Source organism: Leishmania mexicana, chromosome 15 (genome assembly GCF_000234665.1).
Source record: "Leishmania mexicana MHOM/GT/2001/U1103 complete genome, chromosome 15".
NCBI classification, from domain to species: domain Eukaryota; phylum Euglenozoa; class Kinetoplastea; order Trypanosomatida; family Trypanosomatidae; genus Leishmania; species Leishmania mexicana.
Window position 1 is genome coordinate 71,954 of NC_018319.1, and position 23,682 is coordinate 95,635.

Consider the following 23,682-nt stretch of genomic DNA (forward strand, 5'->3'; position numbering starts at 1 on the left):
AACGGAACGGTCAGGAAGAGGGAGGGGGAGGCAACGATGTGCGTGTACTCGATGCCTCTCCGTTGGCGGGTGTACTTGAGTCCGTGCCTGGGTGGTGGTATGCAGACACGCTTGCCCCACTCTCCTACCGCGTGGTGTTGTGTGTTCTTGGTTCGCTGCTAGATAGGTGTGGGGCTGGGAAGGGGGAGGCAACGGGTGGGGGTTGACGGTGGACCTACTGCGGTTGCTGCTTTCGATAAACTGCTGGCCGACGAGAGGGCAGAGAGGGGTGTGGAGGTGGGCATCGGCATGCATGCATGCGTGTCCGTCAGAGAGAGAGGCACAAACTCGAGCAGGGAAGGTGACGCGAGGTACAGTGAAAAGGGAGAGCACATACACACGCGCAGGGGGACAGGGAGGGAGGGAGGGGGAGGGAGAGAGACACGCCGCCGAAGAAGCGGCAGAAGTTCCACACGCGCCATCGCATGCAAAAAAAAGAAGGGTGTGGGGTGCCGGAGAGGAAGGGTGCCGCAATGCCCCATTCACTCCCGCTCCACAAAAGTGCCTCGTCATCGTTGCGATGGTGCGCAGAGCAACCGGTTTACAGACATTCGCCGCGGCGCAGGCCCTCCCACCTATCCCACACCCGCCGCTGCACGCACTGTAGGTGGTGGAGAGCGCCGACGATGCACAAGGCAAACGAGCCCCCATCACCTCCTCCAGCCCTCCCGCGCACGGGCGGAGGGCAGTCAGAGCATAGTTGCCATCTATATACGCGTTTTAGGCTTCCTTCCGAAAGCCTTCAGAGGTGCGGAGGAGGCAAACAGCATGGAGTCGAAATGGGTGGGGGGGGCGGGGAGCGGGTGCATCTATGGTGCATGTAATGAGTGAAAACAAGTCACGCGAGAAACGGAGAAGCAAAACGACTAAAGTAGCGCACACGGACAGTGAGAAGACGGCGAGGGGTAAGCAATACAGAGGGAAGGGCACGGCGGCAGAGGCAGGAAGAGATGGCGATGGCAGTAGAGAGCAAACTCTGTATCCGTCCTTTCTCACCCCTCAACCAACCGACTCACCCGCCAATGCGCTCGTGCTCGGAACAGAAGAGACGTACGTGGACCCGGGGTGGCGACAGTGACGAGCTCCAACCAGACCACCCCAATAAGAGGATACTGGAAGACACACTTGCACACACACACACACGTACAGGCGTATATAAGGAAGGCCCTTGTTACCACATGAGTTGGGAGAGGAGGGAAGGGTGGGGGCAGGAGGTGAGGAGAGCCCCCCTCCCCCCCACACGCACACCAAAAAAAAAGCATCTACCAGTGACACCACGAAAACACAGTGAAGCAGCAGTGACTGGCAAAGCAGTGCCACCGCAGGAAGCGGGCCTCGGCGTAGAGAACAAATGATGACGTCAAAGTGGCTCTCTGCCCTCTTCTCACCCCTCTCGTCCTCCCACCGCCACAACTTCCGAAAGTCGGACGCTGCACATCCGTCAGTGCTTACTCGCACGTCGCTCACCGAGTCCAGCAGCCGCTGCCGCGCCAGAGCCGTGCCACGACGCCATTCGGGAAGGCGGGCGGAGCGGTAGAGATCGCCTGCCGTCACGGCTGTCGCTCACAGCCTTGTGTAGGCGATCCTGGCGTGACTGCACAGACGATTGTCTGGCCTTCGGTAGAGAAGGGTACGGTAGCGGCAAGGGTTCCTTGTGCGCACCCGGAGTCAGTGCCGCGTCTGTGCAGAGGTGCAGAACATACCTCAGAAGACTCACCAGGCTATCCGACAGTTCAATGGGTGGAGTAGCGGTAGCGGTACTGTCATCTCTGCGGTGGCCAAAGGTGCCGTTGCTTGAGGCAGCCAACGTCGTCTCAACACACGACGCAATCGCCCGCAGGCAGTCCCCTCGCTGTGAATTTTCGTGCTCCAGAGAATTACAGCGCTGCCGCAGCCGCAGCTGAGCCGCAGAGGACTCTCGAAGGGCACCCTCCACCTCAGCGAGCCGGTCGCTGTCCTTCTTGAGTTCTGAGAAGCGCAGCAACAGTCGGAGGCGTTGTAGCTCCTCCATGTCCTTTCTTGTATCGTCGTGCCCTATGCATTCTGTGGCAGCTCCTTCGCAACTAGCCCCGTCCACGCCTGGGACGGAATCAAGCCTGTGTGAAGCCCCCGGCCCACCATTACAAGACACAGCATCGGCGGGCTCTCGAGAAGAAGCACCTGGGGCAGAGCTTTGCTCAAGAGCAAGAATGCTGGAGCGATACGACAACACCGACGTACCGGCGGCTTGGAGTCTCCGCCGCGCGCCGGCCAGCTCGCCACGCAGTCGGTCCACCAGCTGCCTTGCCGCGTCACTGCTGCCAGCGATGTCGTCGTCGGTCGGCGTCGCGGCCTCCGTGGCAACAGAGTAGGTTTGCGTCTCTGAGCTCCGGCGGTGAGTCGAGGGTGATGACTGCTGCGCTTCAGGTTGAGCTGCCGCCGCACGCGTCGATCGCGTCGTGAACATCGACGTGATGTCGAGGAGAATCACCGGCAGCGGTGAGAACGTTGCTGGTGAGGTGGAGGGCGACGAGGGAGTGTGCGAGCAGCACACCACCTGAGGCACGTCGTCTTTCCACTCCGTGAACGAGCCGCATGAAACGGGTGATGTTGGCATTGCCGTCACAGCGACACTGTCCGCCCACCGCACGGTGTTGGCCACTGCTGATGCCATTTCTGCGGTAGACGGCAACGGTGCCGACGCGCGACCAACGGGTGACGAAGCTACGCCCACCGGACGGATGCGGCCAGTGCAAGCAGGGACACGCTGCTTGCCCTGCAGAGACTCCAGAGCTTCAGACGAGCGCTGCGCACTCCTTGAAGCGTGTGCCAGCGACGTTTGTAATACGGCGATGCGCTCCTGCTGCTGCTGTATGATGTGCAGAAGATGCAGGTGGGGATGAGATGATTCCCGCGCAACAGCGGAGGTGGTAGTAGTAGCGCTCAACGACGGCAAAGGGGTACCCGCCGAAGGGGCCGCCGTCTCTACGCCATCTTCTAGTCTAGGGAGTGGCACTTGGGCCATTGTGGGTGGGGAAACGCAGAGAGCGTCCGATGGAAGTGGGTCTATCGCTACATCTTGACGCTGCGCCGCGTAGTCTAACTCGGCCGAGGGTGCCACGGTCGCGGAGTTGACGGCTGCGGTGGAAGCCGCCGGGATGCTGGCCGCAACGTATGCGTCGACAGCAGCAGCACCGTTGTGCGCAGGGGTTTCCATCGTTAGCAGCCAGCGAGAGGGAGGGCGGGCGGGAGGAAGTAGTGCTGCGGCTTCGACACTGGGGTGGGCGCGGCAATGAGAGCATGCAAAGAGAGCGAAACGAAGAAAAGGGAAAAAAGGGGGAGACGGCAGGAGGGCGAGCGATGGAGGTGGATGGGCGTGAGACTGCCGGGGGCGTGTGTGTGTGCGCCGGTGGGGAGGGAGAAGGATGAAACGGTGGGAGAAAGCGGTTTCTCAGAGAGAGGAGGACAAGAGGGGGAGGGGCAGGAGATGCGCACTGGTGTCTTCACCTGTGTGGCGGGATGAGGAGGGGCAACTCGTACCGGGTGCTGCCTTCCACCACCCATCCTGTTCAACTCGACCCTCTTCGCACACCAGCCGTACACTCTCTCCTCCAACCATACGGCGGCAGACTCGTTAGCGGCAGCTGCTGTCGACGTAGGAAACAAGAACTGGCCACCTTAGACACACAAACACGTGGGCGCGCAGCAGTAGGAGGAGAAGGAGCGTCGCAGAGGAACTCCCCTCCTCACCTCTCCTCTCCCCCCTGACGCAGGCGGTGCGCTCACGCGTCCGTCAAATGATGTCCTCATCAGTTGATTGCCTTTTCCTTTGCCTGCATGCAAGCTGATGACGTTGTGCTGCAGTTGATAGGATGAAGCCTCCTCCCGCCGTGCCTAGCCTCCGGCTCTCGAGGATACTTGGGTGGGGAGAGAGGGGATCAAAAGAGGGGGAGGCGCTGAGGCCAATGATGGAAGCGCTAAAAGGAAGGGAGGGAGACGATGCAGCGACAGAGCGACACACACACAAGCCTTGTGTGTGGGGAGTGGTGATGCGGCTGTGCATGAGTACATGTGAAGAGGGGGAGAGAGGGAGACGGAGGCACGGAACGGGGCCGCGAGAGAGTGGGAGGCGTGCTCACCCCGACTTGTCAAGCGGCATTCCTTCAGCAGCGAAGAAGAGAGAACACTTCATCTGTCGCGCATCCTTGCAAGCTCTTTCTCCCCCTTCCCACTTCCCCGACGTGCACGCACACACACCTCCACCTCTCACACCGAGCACCGCCACCAACAATGCCGTGAACATCCTGTACAATGCCAGCGGCAGCCACAGACACAGAAGCAGCGCCCCTCTCTCTCCCAACCGCTTTCTCACGGCGGGAGAGAAGCCGCGCGCTTCACGAAGTTCTTGTTCGGGTCCGTGATCCAGCCAACTGCAGGGTACTTGCTTCGGAAGCGCTCCTCCCACTCATGCAACGTTGTAAGATGGTCTGGGGCGAGGGTGGTCCAGTCCGCGTTGATCTCGTCGCGGCCGACGATGACCTTGCCGAGCTGACGGGAGCTGTCGCAGCCGGCAAAGGCGCTGTATGGGCCCTCTGGCCCGTACCACTCGAGCGAGACGTTGTAGATGATCCCCTTCACCCCCACGAACACCTGTGGCATCCTCTTCCCGTCGAACTGCGCCAACTCCTCCACCGTGTAGGCACGCGGCACGAACGCGTCGCCGCGGGGCTTTTCGGCCAGCCGCTGGCGACTTTTAAACTGCAAGCGCACGAAGATAATGACGAGGAAGCCAAGAAAGACGCCAAGCACAATGCTGGCATGCGTCACCTCGCGCGCGCCAGACCCGGTCGCGTTCGACATGATGGCAATGATGCTGTGGTGAGCTGCGTCCTTTCTATGTCCTTTCCCCTCCAGCAGACCCACTGCTCTCTGTCTGTGTGTGTGTGTGTGTGTGTGGCCAGGCTCTGCAGAGGTTGTACAACAAGCTTCTCCCGTTCAGGTTGGAGTTGGCCTGTGCTGTACCGGTCCGGGCGTTTCGCGCTGCAACCGAGAGAAACGAGTCGAGGAGTGGAGAGAGGGTGAAAGTCGCGAGGCGCACGTGTGCCGGTTCGCGTGAGAGTGTCTGCTTGCGTAGGTGCACGCGTGTATGTGTACGTCTGTGTAAAAGTGTGCGATGGCGTTATGAAGGACGTCAGCCAACACCAGAGAGACAAGTAGACGAGCAGGCGATCAGACGCACCAGCGACAACCGGAACACAGCCAATGGAGGGAGAGTGCGTGGGTGCGAGAGAGAGAGAGGGGGGCACAGAGAGATGCCCGTGCTCGTGACCGCTTGGACGGGTACGATAAACTACGATCCAGCAGCGCCGCCGCCACCACTACGTGTGCACACACACATACACACGAGCGTGAGCGTTTGTGGGGCGAAACGGCAGACAGCATGTACAGTCGGAGAGCGAGGGAGAGGGCAGACGAAGTAGTGCACGGAGGGTGTGGGTCGTTGCGGTGGAGGGAGCTGAAGAACGCACCATGGACGTGCTTCCGCGTGTGTGTGTGTGTGTGCGCGCGCGGCTGCGCATGGGCCGGTAGATATACCACAAGGCAGAAGAGTGCCGGCAACGCAACATCATTTCAGAGCACAGACGCCTGCGATGATTCTTTTTCTGTAGGGTTGACATGCGTGCCCATGGCGAAGACCACCCACTCCCACACACTTCTCGGTGCACAGCATCCCAGGGCCTCCCGTACGCCCCCATCCTGCCAGTGCCGGAACCGCTTGTGGCCGGTGGCAGGCGCATGTGCCTAGCACGTGCGGAGGCCACAGCGATGCGCCGCCGCCGATATGCCGGCAGTCAGGCGCTGGATGGCGCGGCATCGGGGCGCCCTGCAACGCTGCACGCGTTGGTGAGCCCGCATGACGGGCACAGCGCCAACCTCACTCGAGCGCACCCCACCCGGCCCTCACTGCCTACGGGATGGGGGAGCCTGCGCGCCACGCCGAGGGGGATGCACCGGGTGGCGACCGGGATGATGGGAGCGGCTGCGAGGCGACCCGCGGCGCGGTGGTGCGTAGAGTGTGAGGCAGAGGCCGTGCTCTCAGCTGGCTGGGACGGCTGCATGGCGGCGACGCGTGTGTGAGCGGCATGCTTCGCACGAGGCGACGGGGCCTTCTGTAGCAGGCTGGCGAGTGGTGGTGTGGAGTGGCGTTGAGCCCATGCTCTGTATGGCATAGCGGGCGCGTTGCAGAAAACGAGAGGAGGGGGTGTTGTGTCTTCGCAGAAGCCCATGAAGCTGCGAGGGGAAGGATACGGGCACCCTCCCACAGCCCAGAAAAAGACACCCGAGGAGAGGGGAAGCACCACGCACGGAGGCGCGTCAGACACACATACACGAACACATGAACACGCCCTGGGAAAAGGATCACCGTTACCATCGCGAGGAGCAGCCGCAGACGCGCCAGATGTGTCGAGTGGGTGGCAGCTGGGTGAAGGGAGACTTCGAGGAGGCTAGAGAGCGCGCACACATGCACACCAACAGCGGGGGGGGGGGGGGGGCACAATTCACAAGACGGCAAGACGGGCAAAGCAGCAGGCAGTCACGCTGCCTCCCACGTCGCCCTCATCGCACAATGCCGTCGGCGCAGAGTTCACGCTCCAGGTGCTCGAGGGAGTAGGTTGGAAAGAAGCTCAGCAGGAAAGCCTCCGCACACTTCGCAACGACGTAGCCGATCTTACGCAGCTTCGACACAGATCCTACGTGCCCCTCTGGCTTGAAAAGACGCCCGAGCAAGGACGGTGCCCCGGTGGTCCCCGTCTCGTGACTGATCTGGAAGTTTCGCACAAACTCCTGCACGCCCTTCACGGTAATGTATAAGACGAGAAGGCAAATCACGTGAGTGCTGCTCAGCTTGACCTGAACGTAGAGGACGAAGAAGACAAGGAGGAGCTGGAGGAGGTGCGCGCGGTTGCGTGCCACCCGATTCGCCAGCCAGTTCAAACACCCACCAACAGCGTGGGTAACGCGAGCAAGGTGACCTAGTAGTGGTGGTGGTGCTTGTGCTGCCGGTGGAGGCGTGGCTGGTGCTGCTGCTGCTGCTGCTGTTTGGGTCAAAGTAGGGCTGTCCTCGTTTGTCCCGACAATGCGCCGGCGAAGGGTACCCACCACAACATGCTGTCTGGCTGCCTCGCCGGCCAAGGTGTCGGCGCTGACAGTGTCATGTGCCGCCGCGCCTCCGTCTTCTTGGCCTGACGACACTCCAGTTGCGTCGCGTTGGTTGCTGAGGTAGTTGAGCCTCTGTGATGCTACGTAGAACTGGCGGAACTCCTCAAACGACATGCCACGCCGCTCCGACGGCGGCGAATCCCCTTCGGGGGACGCAATGCTAGTATCCGCCGTGCTCGCAGCGGCCGCATCTGCTGGTGTTGCGACCGCAGATAGAGCTGCTTGCGCGGGCAAAAACGGCAGCATCGCCGGCTGCTCATCCTCTGGTGGAGGCGCAGACATAGTCAAGCTAGAGCCAACGAAAGAGAGACGAGAAGGCGAGGTTGCGTGGCACAGACCTCCCTGATGCGCGCACAGAGCAGTACACACACGCACAATAATAATAATAAACACCGGCCCGAGAGGAAGCTGTGCTGAGGAAGCGTTTGGAGGAGGAGGAGGGAGAGAGAGAGGGAGAGACAAGTGAGCGATGCAGTGACGGCGAGAGAAAGGTCCCATCGGTTCTTGCTTTCGTGCGTGTATGCGCACGTTTTGCGCTGTGCGCTGCTTCCCTGCCAATGTACATGGCAGAGGGCACAACAGCAGCACCGCTGTTCCAGCGTGGACTTGGACAGAAGGAGAGGACAGGGGGCGGGAAGACTGGCGGCCGCTGAGCAACCCGTCCCCCCCTCCATCTCCCTCTCCTTCTCTCTTGCCCGAACCCCCGCTTGTGTAAAACAAGGAGATGAAAGGAAAAGGGGCTTCGAGCGCGACTCTCCGCAAACACACGCACAGAGAGAGAGAGAGCTTGAATGCACACGACGCCTCAGCCGCCGGTGCGCGCGCAGCCCTATCCGCTGCCCCGTTCGCCCCCAATCCTCCCTCCCTCCATCCCTGTGTGCTGTGCTGCGTTGTGTGGCCTCTTACCTTTTTTCGGGGAAGGAAAGGTGTGTTTGGTAAGTCAAATCACAAGAGAACGAAATAAAGAAAGCGAAGAAAACACGAGCTCAAAGCTCCGCCGCCGCCGCACTCCAACCATCACCGCGAAAGCGAAGGGGAGGGGGAAGAGATGCCGTGTGGCGGTGGCGCAGTGAACGCGGGAAGAGGTGTTTTGGTGTACGAGAGAGCGCGCGCGTGAAAAAGCAGGCAATCCTTCTCTCCCCTCACGAACGCACAGAAAGACACATTTACGCGTAGCCGAACTTCTTGAGCACCTCCACGTTGTGCTTGGGCATCTTGGCGAGCGCCTCCTTGCGGGCCGCCTTCCACGCGTCGCGGAGCTTCGCCTTCTTTTCGTGGTGGCGGCACGCCTTCTCCACGCGAGCCTTCTCAAGATTAGCGACGACGTCGCTGTACTTCCAGCCCACGTGCTTGCACATGTTGCCCAGCACCGTGTAAGGGCGCTCCGAGCGGTAGCACATGTGGCGCTGGGCGCGCGGGATCACCACGCGCCCACCCGTGCGCACCACGTTGGGCGGAATTCCCTCGTAGGCCACCAGCGAGTTCAGCGCCTTCATACCGCGCTTCGTGTACCGGGGCAGCATGCTGCGCACAGTGCGGACAAACACGTCGGACGGGGAACGGTGGTGGAAGGGGCCCTTTGTGGGGTTCGTCAGCTTCCGCTTGCGCAGGTACTGCAGGTACTTGATCTTGTTGCGGATCTCCGTACCGGCAATGTTGAGCTGCTCGCATCGCACCACGGTGATCTTCTTACCCAGGAGCAGCTGCTTGGCAACCACAGCCGCCGCGCGACCAAGTACGTGATCCTTCAGGTCGATCACAATGATCTCGGGGCGGTGCCTCTTGGCACTCTTGCGCTGCGCGCGCAACGCATCCTTGCGGCTTGGGAAGGCCATTTTTCACGGTGTATGTGTGTGTGTGTGTCGTGAAACAGCGAAAGCACCTGTCGTGCGGGAGCAACAGAGGCACGGGGGGGGGGGCATATATATATATATATATAGATATGTGTGTGTGTGTTCGAGGAGTTGTGCGCGTGCGTTCGTGTGTCGTGATGACCATAGCAGAGGCAGGAAGAGGAAAGGGGACAAGGCAAAGGAAGTGGGAATGACATAACAACCGGCGTGCACACACACACCCCGCCCGCTGCAGGACGGTGAACCGCCCGCTTGCCCTTGACAGTCGGCAAACCTCCCCGCAAGTAAACAGGCGAAACGAATGATGTCGACAGATAAGTGTGATGCACTCCGATACACGCTACCAACTCCGCCTATACGGACGACTTGCCGATTCCCACGGAGGCGTACATCCATCTGCCACCCCTCCACTCGCGCCCTCTACATACCCCGAGCGCTGGCACAGAAATCCATGCGAATTCTGTTGTTTGCAAGGCATCATCGGGCAACACATCACGCACGAATAGGTAGACGTGCGCATCCTCCCCCTCCCCCTCCCTTTCTTTTCCGTCACTCAAGCGGTCCCTGTCGCACCTTCGCGTTTGGTACTCCGGTGCTACGAGAGTCACAGTAACTGATTAAGTCACAAGAGGGCTTATCCACCGCTACACGCTCTGAATGGAATATAGGGGAGGGGGGAATATGTGTGGCGGGTACGCCCAAGAAAACTGTCCATCCGTGCGATCCCCCCCACTGCCACCGTTATACAGCGCAGGAGGTCTTTCCAGATGGACTTCGAAAGTGGACGTGTTTCTCACACATTATGTAAATGTGCTGGAGTGTCTGCGGCAAACGCCCGAATCGCCTGATCCTGCGGCCCGCGCCTCAGCCGACATCAGCACATCTGGCGTCGTAACGCATTCTGTCCGCCAGCTGCGCGAGCCTCGCCACTTTCACAGATAAAAAAACGTTTCTCGGCCAGAAAAATCACGCGTCTCTCTCGCGCCATCGGCGTCCGTCGGGGCTTCCCTCTTTCCTGACACGAAACGCGCCGCGTTGTCCTTCCCGCTGTTCGGCACATCAGTGGTCCGCCTCAACGACACGCCTGCGAGCCCAACAGCATCAGAACGCCGCTTCACACCTCCGTCCGAATTCCGGATACAGTGAAGCATAATCTTTCTGCTTTTTGTTTTTTGCTTTTGCAACGCGTTTCCATTCTCCGCCATACAGAGCATGGGCTCAACGCCACTCCACACCACCCACCGTCCACCACTCGCCAGCCTGCTACAGAAGGCCCCGTCGCCTCGTGCGAAGCATGCCGCTCACACACGCGTCGCCGCCATGCAGCCGTCCCAGCCAGCTGAGAGCACGGCCTCTGCCTCACACTCTACGCACCACCGCGCCGCGGGTCGCCTCGCAGCCGCTCCCATCATCCCGGTCGCCACCCGGTGCACCCCCCTCGGCGTGGCGCGCAGGCTCCCCCATCCCGTAGGCAGTGAGGGCCGGGTGGGGTGCGCTCGAGTGAGGTTGGCGCTGTGCCCGTCATGCGGGCTCACCAACGCGTGCACCGTTGCAGGGCGCCCCGATGCCGCGCCATCCAGCGCCTGACTGCCGGCATATCGGCGGCGGCGCATCGCTGTGGCCTCCGCACGTGCTAGGCACATGCGCCTGCCACCGGCCACAAGCGGTTCCGGCACTGGCAGGATGGGGGCGTACGGGAGACCCTGGGATGCCGTGCACCGAGAAGTGTGAGTGTTTACCCCCCTCCCCTCCCGCCATCGCGTTTCAGAGCTAGAAAAGTGAGAACAGTCAACGAAACCATTGTGTTCATGTGAATGGATTCCGTTTTGGCACACACACACGCACAAGCACACGCACACACATCCTGCGCGACAGAAAAAAAAGGGAGAAAGGTACAAGTCGCTGGAGATAGCGCCACGGTGCACAAGCTGCGCGGGGTCGAGTGTTCCCTGTGTAGTTTATTTTTCTCGTTGTTCTTCGACTTGTTTGCGTGTGTGTGATGGTGTGCTTCTCCGTCTCCTCCGCCTGTGAAAAGGGGGACGCCGTGTCTCCTCATGCATGCGTTTGTGAAGAATATACAATAAAAAAGAGAGGGGGTGGTGGGGGGTGGGTAGGGGTTGGCAGAGGGACGCACACATACGAACACACAAGCAAGTGGCGAAATGAGAGTGGATGTGGGAAAAAAAAAAGCGGGGGTATCGAAGACAACGCAGGAACGGCGACACACACACACACACACGCACCAGTACTTTTCTGTTGTCTGCCACATGTGGTGGTCGCGTTGTTTGTCTCGTCTCGATCCAGTTTCCGTACGGGAGTGATACATCACTACAGCATCCATGAACATGGGGGTAGGCCAAATATAAAAAGAAAGATCAAAGCCGAAAAGCTAATAACAGAGGACGGGAAGGAAAAGTCCTGTACGTTCACCCACCTTTCTGCGTGGGCATGGGTGTGTGTGTGTGTGTGTGTACGCGCTTCACCATGGAGCCAATAAAAAAAAATGCTCTTGAAACGGGAAAGACACACGCACGCACGCACGCAGTAAGATGATGAAAACACACGGGAGACGAACCACAGAGCGAAAGAGGAGGAGGGCAAGTAGAGGTTAAGGAAGAGAGGAAACATACAAGGCAAAAAAAAAAGAAAAGGCAGGCAGACAGGGTAAGCAACAGATGGAGATAAGGGGAGTCCCTTAGTGTCCGCGTGGTGCAACGCGCGCGTATCTTCGCAGACCATCACACTCTAGAAATGATACCGTGTGGTCTGTCTTCGCACCATTTCGGATGCGCCCATACACTCCACCGCCCACAGAAAGGTTTCACTCACCGTCTGTCAACAGCGTGAGCGCGCCCTCCAAGTTGAGGTTGGCGTCATCGTCCTCCTCGTACTCGCCATTTGGCTTGAGCACACCGAGATATCCGAAACCGTATCCGCAAATCGGGGCTGCCTCTGTTGAATCCTCCACAACCACAGCTCGCTGGGATAGTGGAAGCTCTGATGCAACGAGCGCCTTGGCTGCTGCTGTCTTGTTTGCCTTCTGCTCATTTGCCCGTAAGAGACGCATGCGACGTCGAAGGCGCTCCTGCCGTCGCGAGATATTGCTCCGCCCATCGTCACCACCGCTGTTAAGGGATCCCTGCCTCGGCGTCACCCGATGCTTGCGGGACGCGATGATGCGTTGCAGTCTTTCGTTGTCACTTAATCCTGGGGGACCAGTAACGACTCTGGGTTTTCGTGGCGGCCGCTTGGCTGCGTCTACCTTGCCTACACGTGCCGATGAAACAACGACGAGTGTACCAACACGTTCTTCAGGAAACTGCTCCCAGCCGCTGAGGCCACATGCATTGCTGTTTGCTGCCCCTCGCCCTGCTCCGCAAGACCTGCCTGCGACGGCCTCTTGCGAGGCCTGCTGTCGGTGCCCATCCCCGTACGAGCATGATATGGGGCTATGCTCATCCTTGGTCACTATGTCCTCGTTGTCCACGAGGCGGATATAATCGCATTGGGAAGGCGCGCTGGACGAGCCCTTTCCTAAAGGTGCCCTAACCCTTTCTGAGGCGCTCGAGGAAACGTGAGGATAGGACGGTGGCACAGCTGTATCTTTCAGAGGCTTCAGCTGCGGTAGGATCACAGAGTGCGTCGAAAGAGGCGACCCCAGCGAGGACGGTGGCTCAGCGCACGGAGCAGCTGCTGTGCCAAAAGACACGTCGCTTGGCAAGGGTATGCCAGACCTGGAGTCAATATTTAGCAGAGACGACAGATGTTCAGATGTCGCGGCGGCCGTCTTCCAGATCGGTGGAACATACGCCGGAACTGCAAAAAGGGCCATGCCCTCTGGTGTTGCGGCAATGCATGACTGCTCGTCACTGCTTGTGAACACACACGACATCTTTCCCGTTCCAGTGAGAGTGATCGCGTCAATGCAGGATATAGATGGGAGATTGAACACAGTATGCACGATGCCAGCAACATGAAACACCACCTGTACCCACTTGTTGCGTGGAATGATAAGGGGAAGATAAGCGGTCGTCAGCTCATCAGCCGTCGTGTCGTATCGCGCAGCTGCAACGTTGGTACCAATTATCAGTTTTGTCCGCGTCACCGCGTACTGACTCACAACGATCTCGACCGCGAAATGGTCCATGGAGTTGAGGCAGATTTGAGCCGCCAAAAGAGAGTTGTGTAAGCGCAACGAAGAGAGGGGGCGGTCCTCGCGCGGAACTTGCACGCGGGTTTGAGAAGGCGTCCCTTTCATGATGAGGACCGGCTTCTGAATGTGTTTGTCGACGTGAATGGAGCATCCACGTGGATTCACCACCTTTGCATGCGCCAACAGCTCGCTGTTGGCCTCCATTACAAGCTGTAGCTCTGTAGCCATCTTGAAGATCTACTAGGAAAAAAAATACGCAAAATGGCAAATTTTCAGCTTGACAGCTTTGAGTGTGAGCTGGCCATGTGAACCGATTGCGCTCGCGCACGCTCGTGTTACTGAAACAGCCCTATTCCCTTTCCAAGGGGACCGCACAGAAGAAAGCCAAAGAGCACGGCGCGTTCTGCGTAAAAAGACATGCGAGAGAAGGAAAGGAATAATAAAAAAATGACCAAACTTAGAGTAGAGAAAGCTAGAAACCTGTGCGCGAAGGCTGGTCGAGGGGAGACTGCATTCATCAGCGGAAGAGGGTGAGCCCCCTTTTCAAGCCCACCTCTTGTGCAACGTGGAGCGAACAGCCAATCCAAAGAGAGAAGGGGAAAGGCAGACTACTTTTCATAGAACCCTTTCCACTACACCACACTCTCAAAAAAAAATCTGTCTTTTATTCCGTTTCTTTTTTACGGCGTTTAGCTAGTGTTTGTAATGGTACTCGGTGAAGCTCGTCAGGCTCGAGCATGAGCACAAAAAAAAATACACAATGAGTAGATGCGGGATGGTGCGTACGGATCTATCTGAAGAAGACGCCTGGTGCGCTCTCATCTATTTTCCATGTCAATCGTGGCTCAGAGGGTTTGGAAGTGGATCCCGAAATAGCATGATATCCCGCTGCTGAACAAAGTCCGGTGGTTCCAACGTGATGATGCTGCATACACCCTTCTCATCCACACGTAAAATGCCGCCTCTATTTCCGAACTCGTTGCAGTAGTTAGTTGCCGAGAAGATGGTAAGCAAATGCCGCTTTTTGTGATCCGGAAAAAACTGGAATCCTTCTTCGACCACTTGATGTGCGCGGCACACCAAATCAATGTCGTTCTCGACTAAAAACCGCTCCAGTGCCCGTTCGGAAAACACAGATGAAATTCTGCGCGAGCTCGGGGCCCAGTCAACACCAGCTGGCAGATCTGTTTCGGGGTCTGCCCAGAGAAGGTCACAAATGATGCCGGAGTGGGGGACATTGCACGGACGCGCGTCCGGGATGTCTCGCACGAAGCGGAGCTCCGAGGAGAGACCGCCGTGGACGCAGAAAATGGAGCCGTTGATCAGGGCCGCCACAGGCAGAACACGAAAAAAATCGGTGAACGTTTTGAAAAGCTTAATGCCATAGCGCCTCTTGCATTCGTCGTAAAACCCATACAAGAGCATGATTTGTTCGTCCTCGTGGTTTCCGCGAAGCATGGTCATGTGCCGTGGAGAAATAATCTTGAGAGCGAGCAGTGTCACAACGACCTCAACGGAGCGAGCGCCGCGGTCGACATAATCGCCAAGGAAGAGAAAGCTGTATGTTTTATCATCGACCGCTGAGCTGGACTCTTTACGTGCCTTCTTCGCATCAGTTCCGAAAACGGTGCCTCCCAGTGGTGGGCATCGTTTGAAAATGTTAACCAAGTCGTAGTACTGCCCGTGTAGATCACCGCAAGCGTAAACAGGGGAATCTACTTCGACCAGAATCGGCTCACTAGCTATTATAGCGCGAGCCTTGATGAGAATCTGCACGATGAGGCCTTCGGGAATTCGCTGCTCTTCCAAAACTTTGCTCGTGTAGCGCTCAGGAAGCAGTTCTAAAAGGCGATAAAGCACATCATTCTCTTTTTCCACAGAGAGAGTATCTGTAGGAAGGCTACTGAGTGTGCACATGGACAGATCCACGGTGAATCTCCCTCGCTTCGTGTGTGCCATTTGCGCATAATCACCTAAGACTCTAATTTGCTGTAGCTCCAATCGACCATAGCTTTTGCGAAATAGTCGCGCCGCTTTCAAGTGTGCAACGTAGCAAAGTTGGCATCAGTGACAAAGAAAAATAAAGATGGCAGAGGTGGACATAAAGAAATAATCGGAGCATACGTTATTTACTCCAATGTGTCATTCTACCACGAACACGTCAGAAAGTATAAGCCTACGCAGCCACATCTCACCAGCCTCTGTTGCATTGTGACCAAATTCGGGCCGTCTAGGACGAGCCGCTCTGCCATCGAATCGGGGCCATGCGCCTTGCGGGCTCTTCCGGTCCTTCCTCTTCCTTTTTCCCCTTACGTGCTGCTTGATCAGCGCCAGACAAGACTCGAGGCGCACAGCATGCCGTGAACCAAGCAGGCCTAGTCAAGGGTCGTGCTTGCGGGTGAAAGCGTTGGCGTCCGTCGTGCTGGTAGGGGGCAGTCTACGCGGATACCGGATGAGCCCAAGCACAAAGTCGGCCATTGTAAGGTTAGGGTCCTCGGAGATGGTAACCGGAGCAATAACGACAAAAAGAAAGATGGCACCTCTTCTCACCCGACGGCATTGAGACAAGAAGATTGCCAGGTTGTTAGATGTGATCCCAGTAAAGGGTCTGCAAGCCCCCTATCAGTAGCTGAGGGACGTCAATCAAAGAGGGGTAATTGCAGACCTTATCACCCCACAACAGAAAGACAAAAAAGAATAGTAGCATGGAGAAAAACTTGGGCAGATTACTCGTCGTTGGCAGTAATATGCGTCACAGTCTTTTCAGCTATTTTTGTTGTCGTTAGTCGGTTGTGTAGAAGGTATCCTGATTTCCTGCACGCCTAGCTCTCGTCATCACCACCACAAACTGGGGCATAAACGAGGGTGGGAGGCTCATCATCGAGCACGGAGTCATTCTGCTCAGCCCGCGGCTGAGAGCGACTCCGCTTCCGAGAGGCGGATATTCCTGGCTCTCTGACAGAGCGGAAAGGCTCGGGTGTCCAAGAAAGCAGAGAAGCTGGTGGCGTGCCAGGGGCAAAATAGCTGTCGGCGCTGCTAAGAATGCACCCGCTCAAGATGACTGCGCTGACTGCAGGTCCCGTGCCCCTCTGAAACAGCAGCAAGCGAACTCGATCCCCAGTGAAAAGTTTCAGCTTCACGGGAACAGAAAACTGGGCGGTGTCAGTTACTGCTAGGGGAACTGGGGGACCAATTACCTTGCCATCGGAGTCAAGGCGCTGCATGAAAAGACACACTCGTCGCAGTAAAGATCCTGCTACGGAGGTCTTAAAGACTATAGAAGATACCTCGATTGAGTTCACCGTCGGCGCTACGGGGACTTGCAGGTCGGTTGAGTGGGTTGCTGCTTTTAAGGCGGTCACACCCTCCACCTCAATCGAGAAGAACATCGGAGCATCGGTTAGTCCGTTTTCCTCCTCGAGAACAGAGTAGGGGGATTTCCTGAATGGCAGTCCCGCTTTTTCGAGCATGATGAACACTATATGAGAGAGACCTCTCTCCACGCGAAAAAAAAATTGAGAAGGTATGGGAAAGCGAAAAAGTGCGGGAAACGAGAGGACGAGAGGATTGGTTGGCATACAGTTTTTTTTTTATAAAGCTTCCATTTTCACAACTGACAGGAAACCGATCTTTCCGGCATAGAGCCCATTGCAGCACCACAGATAAAGGTGGTGGGTGGGGTGAAGATGAAAGACCCGCGATGGTGGTTTTTCGTATTTGGGAGGGCACAGCTCTGGGCTAAGCTCGATTCGGCTCTGGAAAGCAACCGCAGTGCTTCTGAGGTCCTCTCGCACGATTCGTTGTCACACCGGGGGGTGGTATTGAGATGCTTGGGCGGCACAACGTGATATTGTGCTCGAAAAAAGCTGCCTGCATGCGACAAAAGGCTGCGATAAACACGCTTCTGTGGGGGGCTGTAGGCACACGCAGCCCCCCCCCCCTTTCGCTCAAGTTTTCCTCGGCGAACCATAATGCGAGCACCTTTTCGAGGCAACTGCCACAGGACCCCCCCCCCGCCCGCTGCTCTTGCTGGCTTAAAAAGCATGCGCACTCTGATAAAGCTAGCCCTTACGCTCGAAGTACGCTGAGACAGTCTTTTGGTCTTGCTTCCTTTTTCTTCTACTTCTGGTACTCGGCACCCCTTCTTTGCCGCTCAAGGAATTTTTCAAAAGTGCTGGTTCCCCTTGATTGAGGACAGGGGTTGTGAACGGTGAAATGCTGTCACTGGACCCTTGCCCACTGCCTTTAAGCTTCTCCCAGCGCGAAAGGGTGTCTTTCCTGCCTAATGGTGGGTACCCCTCCACATTTGGGACATGGCTCCTCAACAGCTTACTGGCTGCAGGACGGTCACCTGGAGTACCCAATAGCAACACTATGGCAGGACTACGACCACACACTTCCGCTCCTGTTTATCGCCTTTTCTTTTTCGTGGCTTGTAGAACGCACACCGCTCTCGCCCGCAGTCGCGTGGCCCCCCACCCCTAGTAGAGTCTCACTCTTTTTTTTGTTCCAGCCACAATGAGCTCCGCATCTGCGTATGGTCTGGACGGACAAGCGAGGTCTCTGTGCTCGCTGTATCATCCATCGCTAAACTCCCAGGAGTGTCATCGCTTTCTCATCGGAACTGCGAAACCTTCGGCAGAGAACAAGATTCACCTCGTCGAGTATCAGGACGACACGAAGTCATTAGAGTGTGCCACGGTATGGTCACACAATGACCCAGTGATGGGGTTGTGGTGCTCACCCTCTCTTTCGGCGGACAGTCTCCTCGCTGTCTCATCGCTGCAGAAATCGGAGGTTTTCCGAATTTCGGAAAATGTACTGAGTGAGCCCAAGTGCATTGCCACAATGAACAAGAGCTACAGCCGTGTGCTATGGGATTTGGACGGACTTCAGAGAGAATTCAGGGCAGTCCATCAAAACACACTGACCACAGTCTTGTTGAGTTCCTCTAAGCTCGGTTCGGAAACGGTCAACTACACAAGCAGTGGAGGCGTCATTCGCTGTGCTGCCTTAGCGCCTTACGACCCCACTCTCTGTCTTATCTCTTGTGATTCTGATGGGCTGCAGCTTGTTGATCTGCGCAGCAAAAAAGCGTCTTCCTTCGCGGGCACCAAGTACACTCACGGTTTCGGCTACACGACGGCGGTTGACTTTGATCGCTTAAAGCCCGGGCAGTTTCTCTCCGCAGGCACAGACGGCTACGTGTACATTCACGACATCCGCTACAATACCTCCTGTTCTCTCGCAATGCTGCGGCACATGAAGGCACATGAGCACGCGGTGCAGAGCTGTCTGTTCAATTCATTTCGAGACGAACTTGTTCTGTCGTGTAGCTCAGATGAAACTCTCAAGCTGTGGGATGTTGAGGATAACAACGAACCAAAGTGCCTTCGGCGACTAGCAGACTACGGAGACAGCGTCGTTGCCCTCTGTTGGAGTGGCAATAGCCCGTGGGTGTTTGCAGGTCTGTCTTTCAACGGAAAACTCCTCGTTGACACTGTTCCCAACGAAAAGAAAATGAGTATTTTGCTCGACGAAAAGAAGTGGTGCGAGACCTGACAGTGCTTTTTTTTGCTGATGGCTTGCCCTCTTCATATACTTCCCTTTCTCTTGCCTTCAAAGAAAGGGTTTGGGCTAGATGCTTTTTGGTTGACCGACACGTAGAAACTGCTCTTCAGTGATATTGATAATTATCGGAATATGTGCTGCCGCATTTTGTGTGCCCTTAGACAGTTTTCTGAAAACTGGCGTTGCAAAATGAGATAGTAGCAGAAAGAGGTCGTTTGGGCAGTTACGTCGAGTGCGTTTTTTATGCGAACCGCGGAATAAGCGAATTCCTGCCACATTTTACGTTGATGATAATGCTCTGTGCGTAAAAAGAGGGCCTATTATTGGCGGCTCTGAAGAGGGAAGACGTCCTTTCTTTGAGTACCTCACGTCAGGTTTTTCTTTGGTCATCTATGCCCTCCCCCAAAATATCTCTGCCTCTCTTTTGCTCCTTTTCTTTGCGTATCCACACCCATACCGCTGAGCACATTTCCTCCACTAATAATACTACTACGTTTGGCTTTGACGGACTGGGCAAAGTCACTTTCAGACATTGTTTCCTAATCGTACCACAAAATAAGTAAACAGCCTTTCCCATGTCGTCCCCCGAAGAGCTCCGTAAGCAGATAGAGGCTCTTGCCTACCAGATCGCAGACACCAAAAAGACGAAGGGTACTGAAAATGATGAGTACAAGTCGTTGGTGAAGCAGATGGGTACGCTGCGCAGCCAGCTTCCACAGGATGAGAAGAAGGCGAAGAAGGAAAAGACGGTAGAGCCGTCTTACTTCGAGTCGCGCTTGGCGATGGTCAAGGAGATGGGTCTCCTTGGCGCTGCCTACCCACACAAGTACCACCGTCAATACACAATTCCTCAGTATCGTAGGAAGTACGCGCCTTTGCTTACAGAGCCCGACACATCCCTCGATAAAACGGTGACGATTGCGGGCCGCATCATCAATAAGCGTAGCTCCGGTTCGAAGCTGCACTTCATCACTATTCAGGGCGATATGGAGACTGTGCAGGTGATTTCTGCCCTCACTGACTACATCGACCAGTCCAAGTTCGCCGAGATCCACTCTAAGCTGAAGCGCGGCGATATTATCGGCATTGCGGGCAAGCCGTCCCTATCCAAGAGCAGCGAGTTTTCCCTCAAGGCAACCGAGATTACGCTTCTTTCAACTTGCTACCACATGCTCCCCGACGACTACTTTGGCCTTTCTTCCTTTGAGCAGCGCTTCCGTCAGCGCTACCTCGACTTTATTGTCAACCGCGACAATATCAAGACCTTCATTCAGCGTGCAAACATCATCAAGTACATTCGCAAGTTTTTTGATGAGCGGGACTTTGTGGAGGTCGAGACGCCGGTGCTCAACCAAATCGCTGGCGGTGCCGCGGCGCGTCCTTTTGTGACGCACCACAACGACCTCAACCAGACCATGTTCCTGCGTATCGCGCCGGAGCTGTACCTGAAGGAGCTCGTCGTCGGTGGCATGGATCGTGTGTACGAAGTCGGCAAGCAATTCCGTAACGAGGGCATCGATCTCACCCACAACCCCGAATTCACAAGCTGCGAGGCGTACTGGGCGTACATGGACTACCACGATTGGATGACCGCAACAGAGGACCTTCTGTACGGTCTGGCCATGGAGCTTCACGGCTCGCCAATCGTTCGCTATGCGCCGAAGGACTCAGAGGGCAAGCCACTGCCAGAGGTTACCTTCAACTTCAACAAGCCGTTTAAGCGTCTGCACATTATTCCGGAGCTGGAGAAGCGCTTGAAGGTATCCTTTGACAACGTTGACTTCGAGTCCGATGCGGGCATTCAGTTTCTGATGGACCTGTGCAAAAAGCATAAGGCCGACTGCCCTCCACCGTACACGGCGCCTCGCCTTCTCGATGCCCTTATCGCTGAGTTCCTTGAGCCCGAGTGCCACGACCCTTGCTTCATCTGCGATCACCCTCGCGTGATGTCGCCTCTCGCCAAGTGGCACCGCAACGACCCCCGCCTGACGGAACGCTTTGAACTGTTCGTCAACAAGAAGGAGCTCGCTAATGCGTACACCGAGCTGAACAACCCTATCGTGCAACGTGAGGAGTTTGTTAAACAGGTGCGGAACCGCGACAAGGGCGATGTCGAATCTATGGAGATCGATGAGGGCTTCGTCGCAGCACTGGAGCACGCGTTGCCACCCACTGGTGGATGGGGTCTTGGCATCGACCGCCTTGTGATGTTCCTCACAAGTCAGTCGAACATCAAGGAAGTGCTTCTGTTCCCTGCCATGAAGCCTGAAGGCAAGAACGCGATTAGCTACCCTCCGGGCACGATGCTCAACGGCCAGGGCGTTCCTCTGTTGTAGTAGTACTCTAACGTTTTCCTGTCATTTTCTTTTTTGCTCTCTTTTTTCGTTTGTATGACTGTGATTCTCCCCGTCGAAGCCGCAGCGATGAGGGTTTGAGGGGATCAAGTTGGCACACGTCTGTCCGTTTCACCTCACTTCTCTAATGGCGGTGATGTCCCCTGGCGTACATCAGAAGCAAGCAGAGACCAAAAAAAAGGAGAGAAAGACACGCTGCTGTCAGAACCCCAGCACAGCGCTCATCCCTTGAGCCCGACTGGAACACGGCAAGCGACGTCATGTTGTTGTTTGATTCAAAGGTCCCCCCTCCTCCCCCTCCATCCATCCCCCTCCCCTCTTCGAGCCCCTTTTTTTGCTTCCCTCCTCCTTAAAAAAAAATAAAGAATGGGAGGGGAGAGGAAGACCTGCGCGTGAGAAGAACGCGGACGGTGCGACGCAACGGAAAGGACGCAGTGTTTTCTTTTCTTTTTCTCTTCGGTAATTCAAAGGCAGAGGGAGACCTGCGCGGGGCGAAACGCACTCGGTGTACTGACGCCATTCGCGGCGTCCACATATATTCTGCTGTCGTCGATGACGTGGCAGCGATAAGCAGCCGCCGAAAAGGTAAAGCAAAACGAGAAAAAGGGCTCAGACCGATTCCCTCCCGCTTTTTCTTTGACGTTTGACTCCCTCCTCTAAAGGTGCTTCATGACGCCACCCGGTACACCTGCTTGTGCGCGCAAAACGCATGCGCTTGCTTCCCCAACTCTAGGTGTGCAGCGCCGTTTCAGTAGCGGCAGTGGTGCTGTACCTTCTCTGAATGCCTCTCCACTCAACTTTCCTTTGTTGTTGTTTTTTTCGTTCTTCTCGCGGCACATTCGCATTACGGGATGTGATGAACCCTAAGAGGTGCAATCTCATTCAGCTGGCGCGCACACACAAGGTAGGGCGACAACCGATAGGGTAGGTTTCGACCGCAGCAGAGCAACGGCTCTCTCTCTTCGCTTGCCGGCAGTGGTTGCCTTCTAGGTACTCGTGCCTCTAGCGTGCGCAGCGGCAGCGTCTGGTCAGCAATCAAGTAATTTAGGTTTAGCGCCGTTTTGCGTGTGGACGATAGGAATGCAGCGCATTCGACTTGTAGGGGTGGGACGAACCGCCATCGGTGCCTTGAAGCGGGACAGCATCGATCTAGCACGGGAGGCCTTGGAGCTCGCCTTTGCTGACGCCAACATCGCTGCCAAAGACGTCGGGGCCCTCATCGCAACCCCCTCGCTCTCGTCTGGGCACTTCATGCCAGCGCACTACCTCGCCACAAAGCTCCAGCTCACTGCCGAAAAATCAGCGATGCTGTTCAAAACGGTAGACGCGGGTGGCGCCAGCCCGATCAGCAGCATCGGCGCTGCGCTAGACCTCTTCCACCGCATGCCGCGCCTCAACGTAGCTGTAGTGGTGTCGAGCGACGCAGTGCACACTTTGCCAAGTTCCGAGTTTGCGAAACGCTCGAACGAGAGCGTCCCTTCGCCTCACCTGGCAGAGCCGCACATACCACATGGCTACGACTTTTACGCGCAGTGGCAGATGAAGCGGTACGGGTTGAAGCGCGAGCAGCTGGCAATGGTGCCGGTACTCATGAGCGCCATGTCCGTGCGACATCCGGATGCCATGTGTAGGAAGCGCTACTCCTTGAAGGAAGTGCTCGAAGCTCGCCAAATCGCACCTGTGACGAATCTTCCCGAATGCGCGCGTCGTGCAGACGGTGCGGCCGCAATCGTGCTCGCGCGGGAGGCGCACTACAAGCAGCACCACGCGACAGGACCGCTCGATGGCCGCAGGCCGTACGTCCTTGGCGTCGGCGAAGCCTCCGGCCCACTTTACCCGCCAGCCACGCACGAGGAAGTGACGCCTGAGACGTTTTCGTGCCATCGGGCTATGCACCTGGCGTACGAGGCGGCGGGTGGACTTTCCACCTCTGACATCGACTTCTTCGGCTTGTACGACTGCTTTCCGATCTGCTTCATTCGCGCCTTGGAGGCGGCCGGGTTGTGCAAGGAGGGCGAGGGTGGGCAGATGGTGGAGGAGGCCTACCGCAGGGCGGCGCAGCGCGACGGCGATGTGAACCCGAGCGAGTTCCCCATCAATACCCACGGCGGCCTCATGTGCTTCGGAGCGCCATGGGAGGTGCCGGCAATGTACAACGTGGCGGAGGCTGTCGCGCAGTTAGGTGGCCAAGCGGGGCCGCGGCAGGTGCACCCTACCCCGCGACGTGCACTTGTGTACGGCAACGGCGGTGTTTTCTCCGCCTCAGCTGTGGCGATCCTCAGCACCGACGCACCGTAGGTCGCTGCAGCCCGCTGCAAGACTTCTCTTTCGCTCTTGCCGTGTGTGCTCACTCAAAGACATTGTGGGGATCCCAACGCACGTGCCTTCTGCGTGCGGCCACCGGAGATTTCACGACGCATCGCCTCGCTGCTGTCACACTCCTTGCAGGGCATTACCTTTCTTTTTTTTGGCTCCACTCCTCCGAGCGTCCTCTAGTCTTTCGTTTTGGTTT

The 23,682-nt window shown here is 56.9% G+C and overlaps 10 protein-coding genes across 10 annotated transcripts; 3 read left to right on the forward strand and 7 right to left on the reverse strand.

Moving 5' to 3' along the window:
• Positions 1-1,480: 1,480 nt before the first annotated feature.
• Positions 1,481-3,235, reverse strand: LMXM_15_0185 (conserved hypothetical protein; the record flags this gene model as incomplete). The annotated part of the gene is made up of 1 exon (XM_003873494.1): positions 1,481-3,235. The coding sequence occupies one exon, from the start codon at positions 3,233-3,235 to the stop codon at positions 1,481-1,483; it is 1,755 nt and encodes a 584-aa protein (XP_003873543.1).
• Positions 3,236-4,386: 1,151 nt separating this feature from the next.
• Positions 4,387-4,878, reverse strand: LMXM_15_0190 (conserved hypothetical protein; the record flags this gene model as incomplete). The annotated part of the gene is made up of 1 exon (XM_003873495.1): positions 4,387-4,878. One exon carries the CDS (start codon positions 4,876-4,878, stop codon positions 4,387-4,389), a length of 492 nt encoding a protein of 163 aa, XP_003873544.1.
• Positions 4,879-6,636: 1,758 nt separating this feature from the next.
• Positions 6,637-7,737, reverse strand: LMXM_15_0195 (conserved hypothetical protein; the record flags this gene model as incomplete). Its single annotated transcript, XM_003873496.1, has 1 exon — positions 6,637-7,737. One exon carries the CDS (start codon positions 7,735-7,737, stop codon positions 6,637-6,639), a length of 1,101 nt encoding a protein of 366 aa, XP_003873545.1.
• A 668-nt stretch (positions 7,738-8,405) lies between these two features.
• LMXM_15_0200 (putative 60S ribosomal protein L13a) lies at positions 8,406-9,074 on the reverse strand (the record flags this gene model as incomplete). Its single annotated transcript, XM_003873497.1, has 1 exon — positions 8,406-9,074. One exon carries the CDS (start codon positions 9,072-9,074, stop codon positions 8,406-8,408), a length of 669 nt encoding a protein of 222 aa, XP_003873546.1.
• A 2,839-nt stretch (positions 9,075-11,913) lies between these two features.
• LMXM_15_0210 (conserved hypothetical protein) lies at positions 11,914-13,473 on the reverse strand (the record flags this gene model as incomplete). Its single annotated transcript, XM_003873498.1, has 1 exon — positions 11,914-13,473. One exon carries the CDS (start codon positions 13,471-13,473, stop codon positions 11,914-11,916), a length of 1,560 nt encoding a protein of 519 aa, XP_003873547.1.
• A 606-nt stretch (positions 13,474-14,079) lies between these two features.
• Positions 14,080-15,204, reverse strand: LMXM_15_0220 (protein phosphatase 1 catalitic subunit,putative; the record flags this gene model as incomplete). The annotated part of the gene is made up of 1 exon (XM_003873499.1): positions 14,080-15,204. One exon carries the CDS (start codon positions 15,202-15,204, stop codon positions 14,080-14,082), a length of 1,125 nt encoding a protein of 374 aa, XP_003873548.1.
• An 863-nt stretch (positions 15,205-16,067) lies between these two features.
• On the reverse strand, positions 16,068-16,715 carry LMXM_15_0223 (conserved hypothetical protein; the record flags this gene model as incomplete). The annotated part of the gene is made up of 1 exon (XM_003873500.1): positions 16,068-16,715. One exon carries the CDS (start codon positions 16,713-16,715, stop codon positions 16,068-16,070), a length of 648 nt encoding a protein of 215 aa, XP_003873549.1.
• A 1,048-nt stretch (positions 16,716-17,763) lies between these two features.
• Positions 17,764-18,807, forward strand: LMXM_15_0225 (conserved hypothetical protein; the record flags this gene model as incomplete). The annotated part of the gene is made up of 1 exon (XM_003873501.1): positions 17,764-18,807. The coding sequence occupies one exon, from the start codon at positions 17,764-17,766 to the stop codon at positions 18,805-18,807; it is 1,044 nt and encodes a 347-aa protein (XP_003873550.1).
• A 584-nt stretch (positions 18,808-19,391) lies between these two features.
• Positions 19,392-21,152, forward strand: LMXM_15_0230 (putative lysyl-tRNA synthetase; the record flags this gene model as incomplete). The annotated part of the gene is made up of 1 exon (XM_003873502.1): positions 19,392-21,152. One exon carries the CDS (start codon positions 19,392-19,394, stop codon positions 21,150-21,152), a length of 1,761 nt encoding a protein of 586 aa, XP_003873551.1.
• Positions 21,153-22,250: 1,098 nt separating this feature from the next.
• On the forward strand, positions 22,251-23,468 carry LMXM_15_0240 (putative nonspecific lipid-transfer protein; the record flags this gene model as incomplete). Its single annotated transcript, XM_003873503.1, has 1 exon — positions 22,251-23,468. The coding sequence occupies one exon, from the start codon at positions 22,251-22,253 to the stop codon at positions 23,466-23,468; it is 1,218 nt and encodes a 405-aa protein (XP_003873552.1).
• Positions 23,469-23,682: the final 214 nt, after the last annotated feature.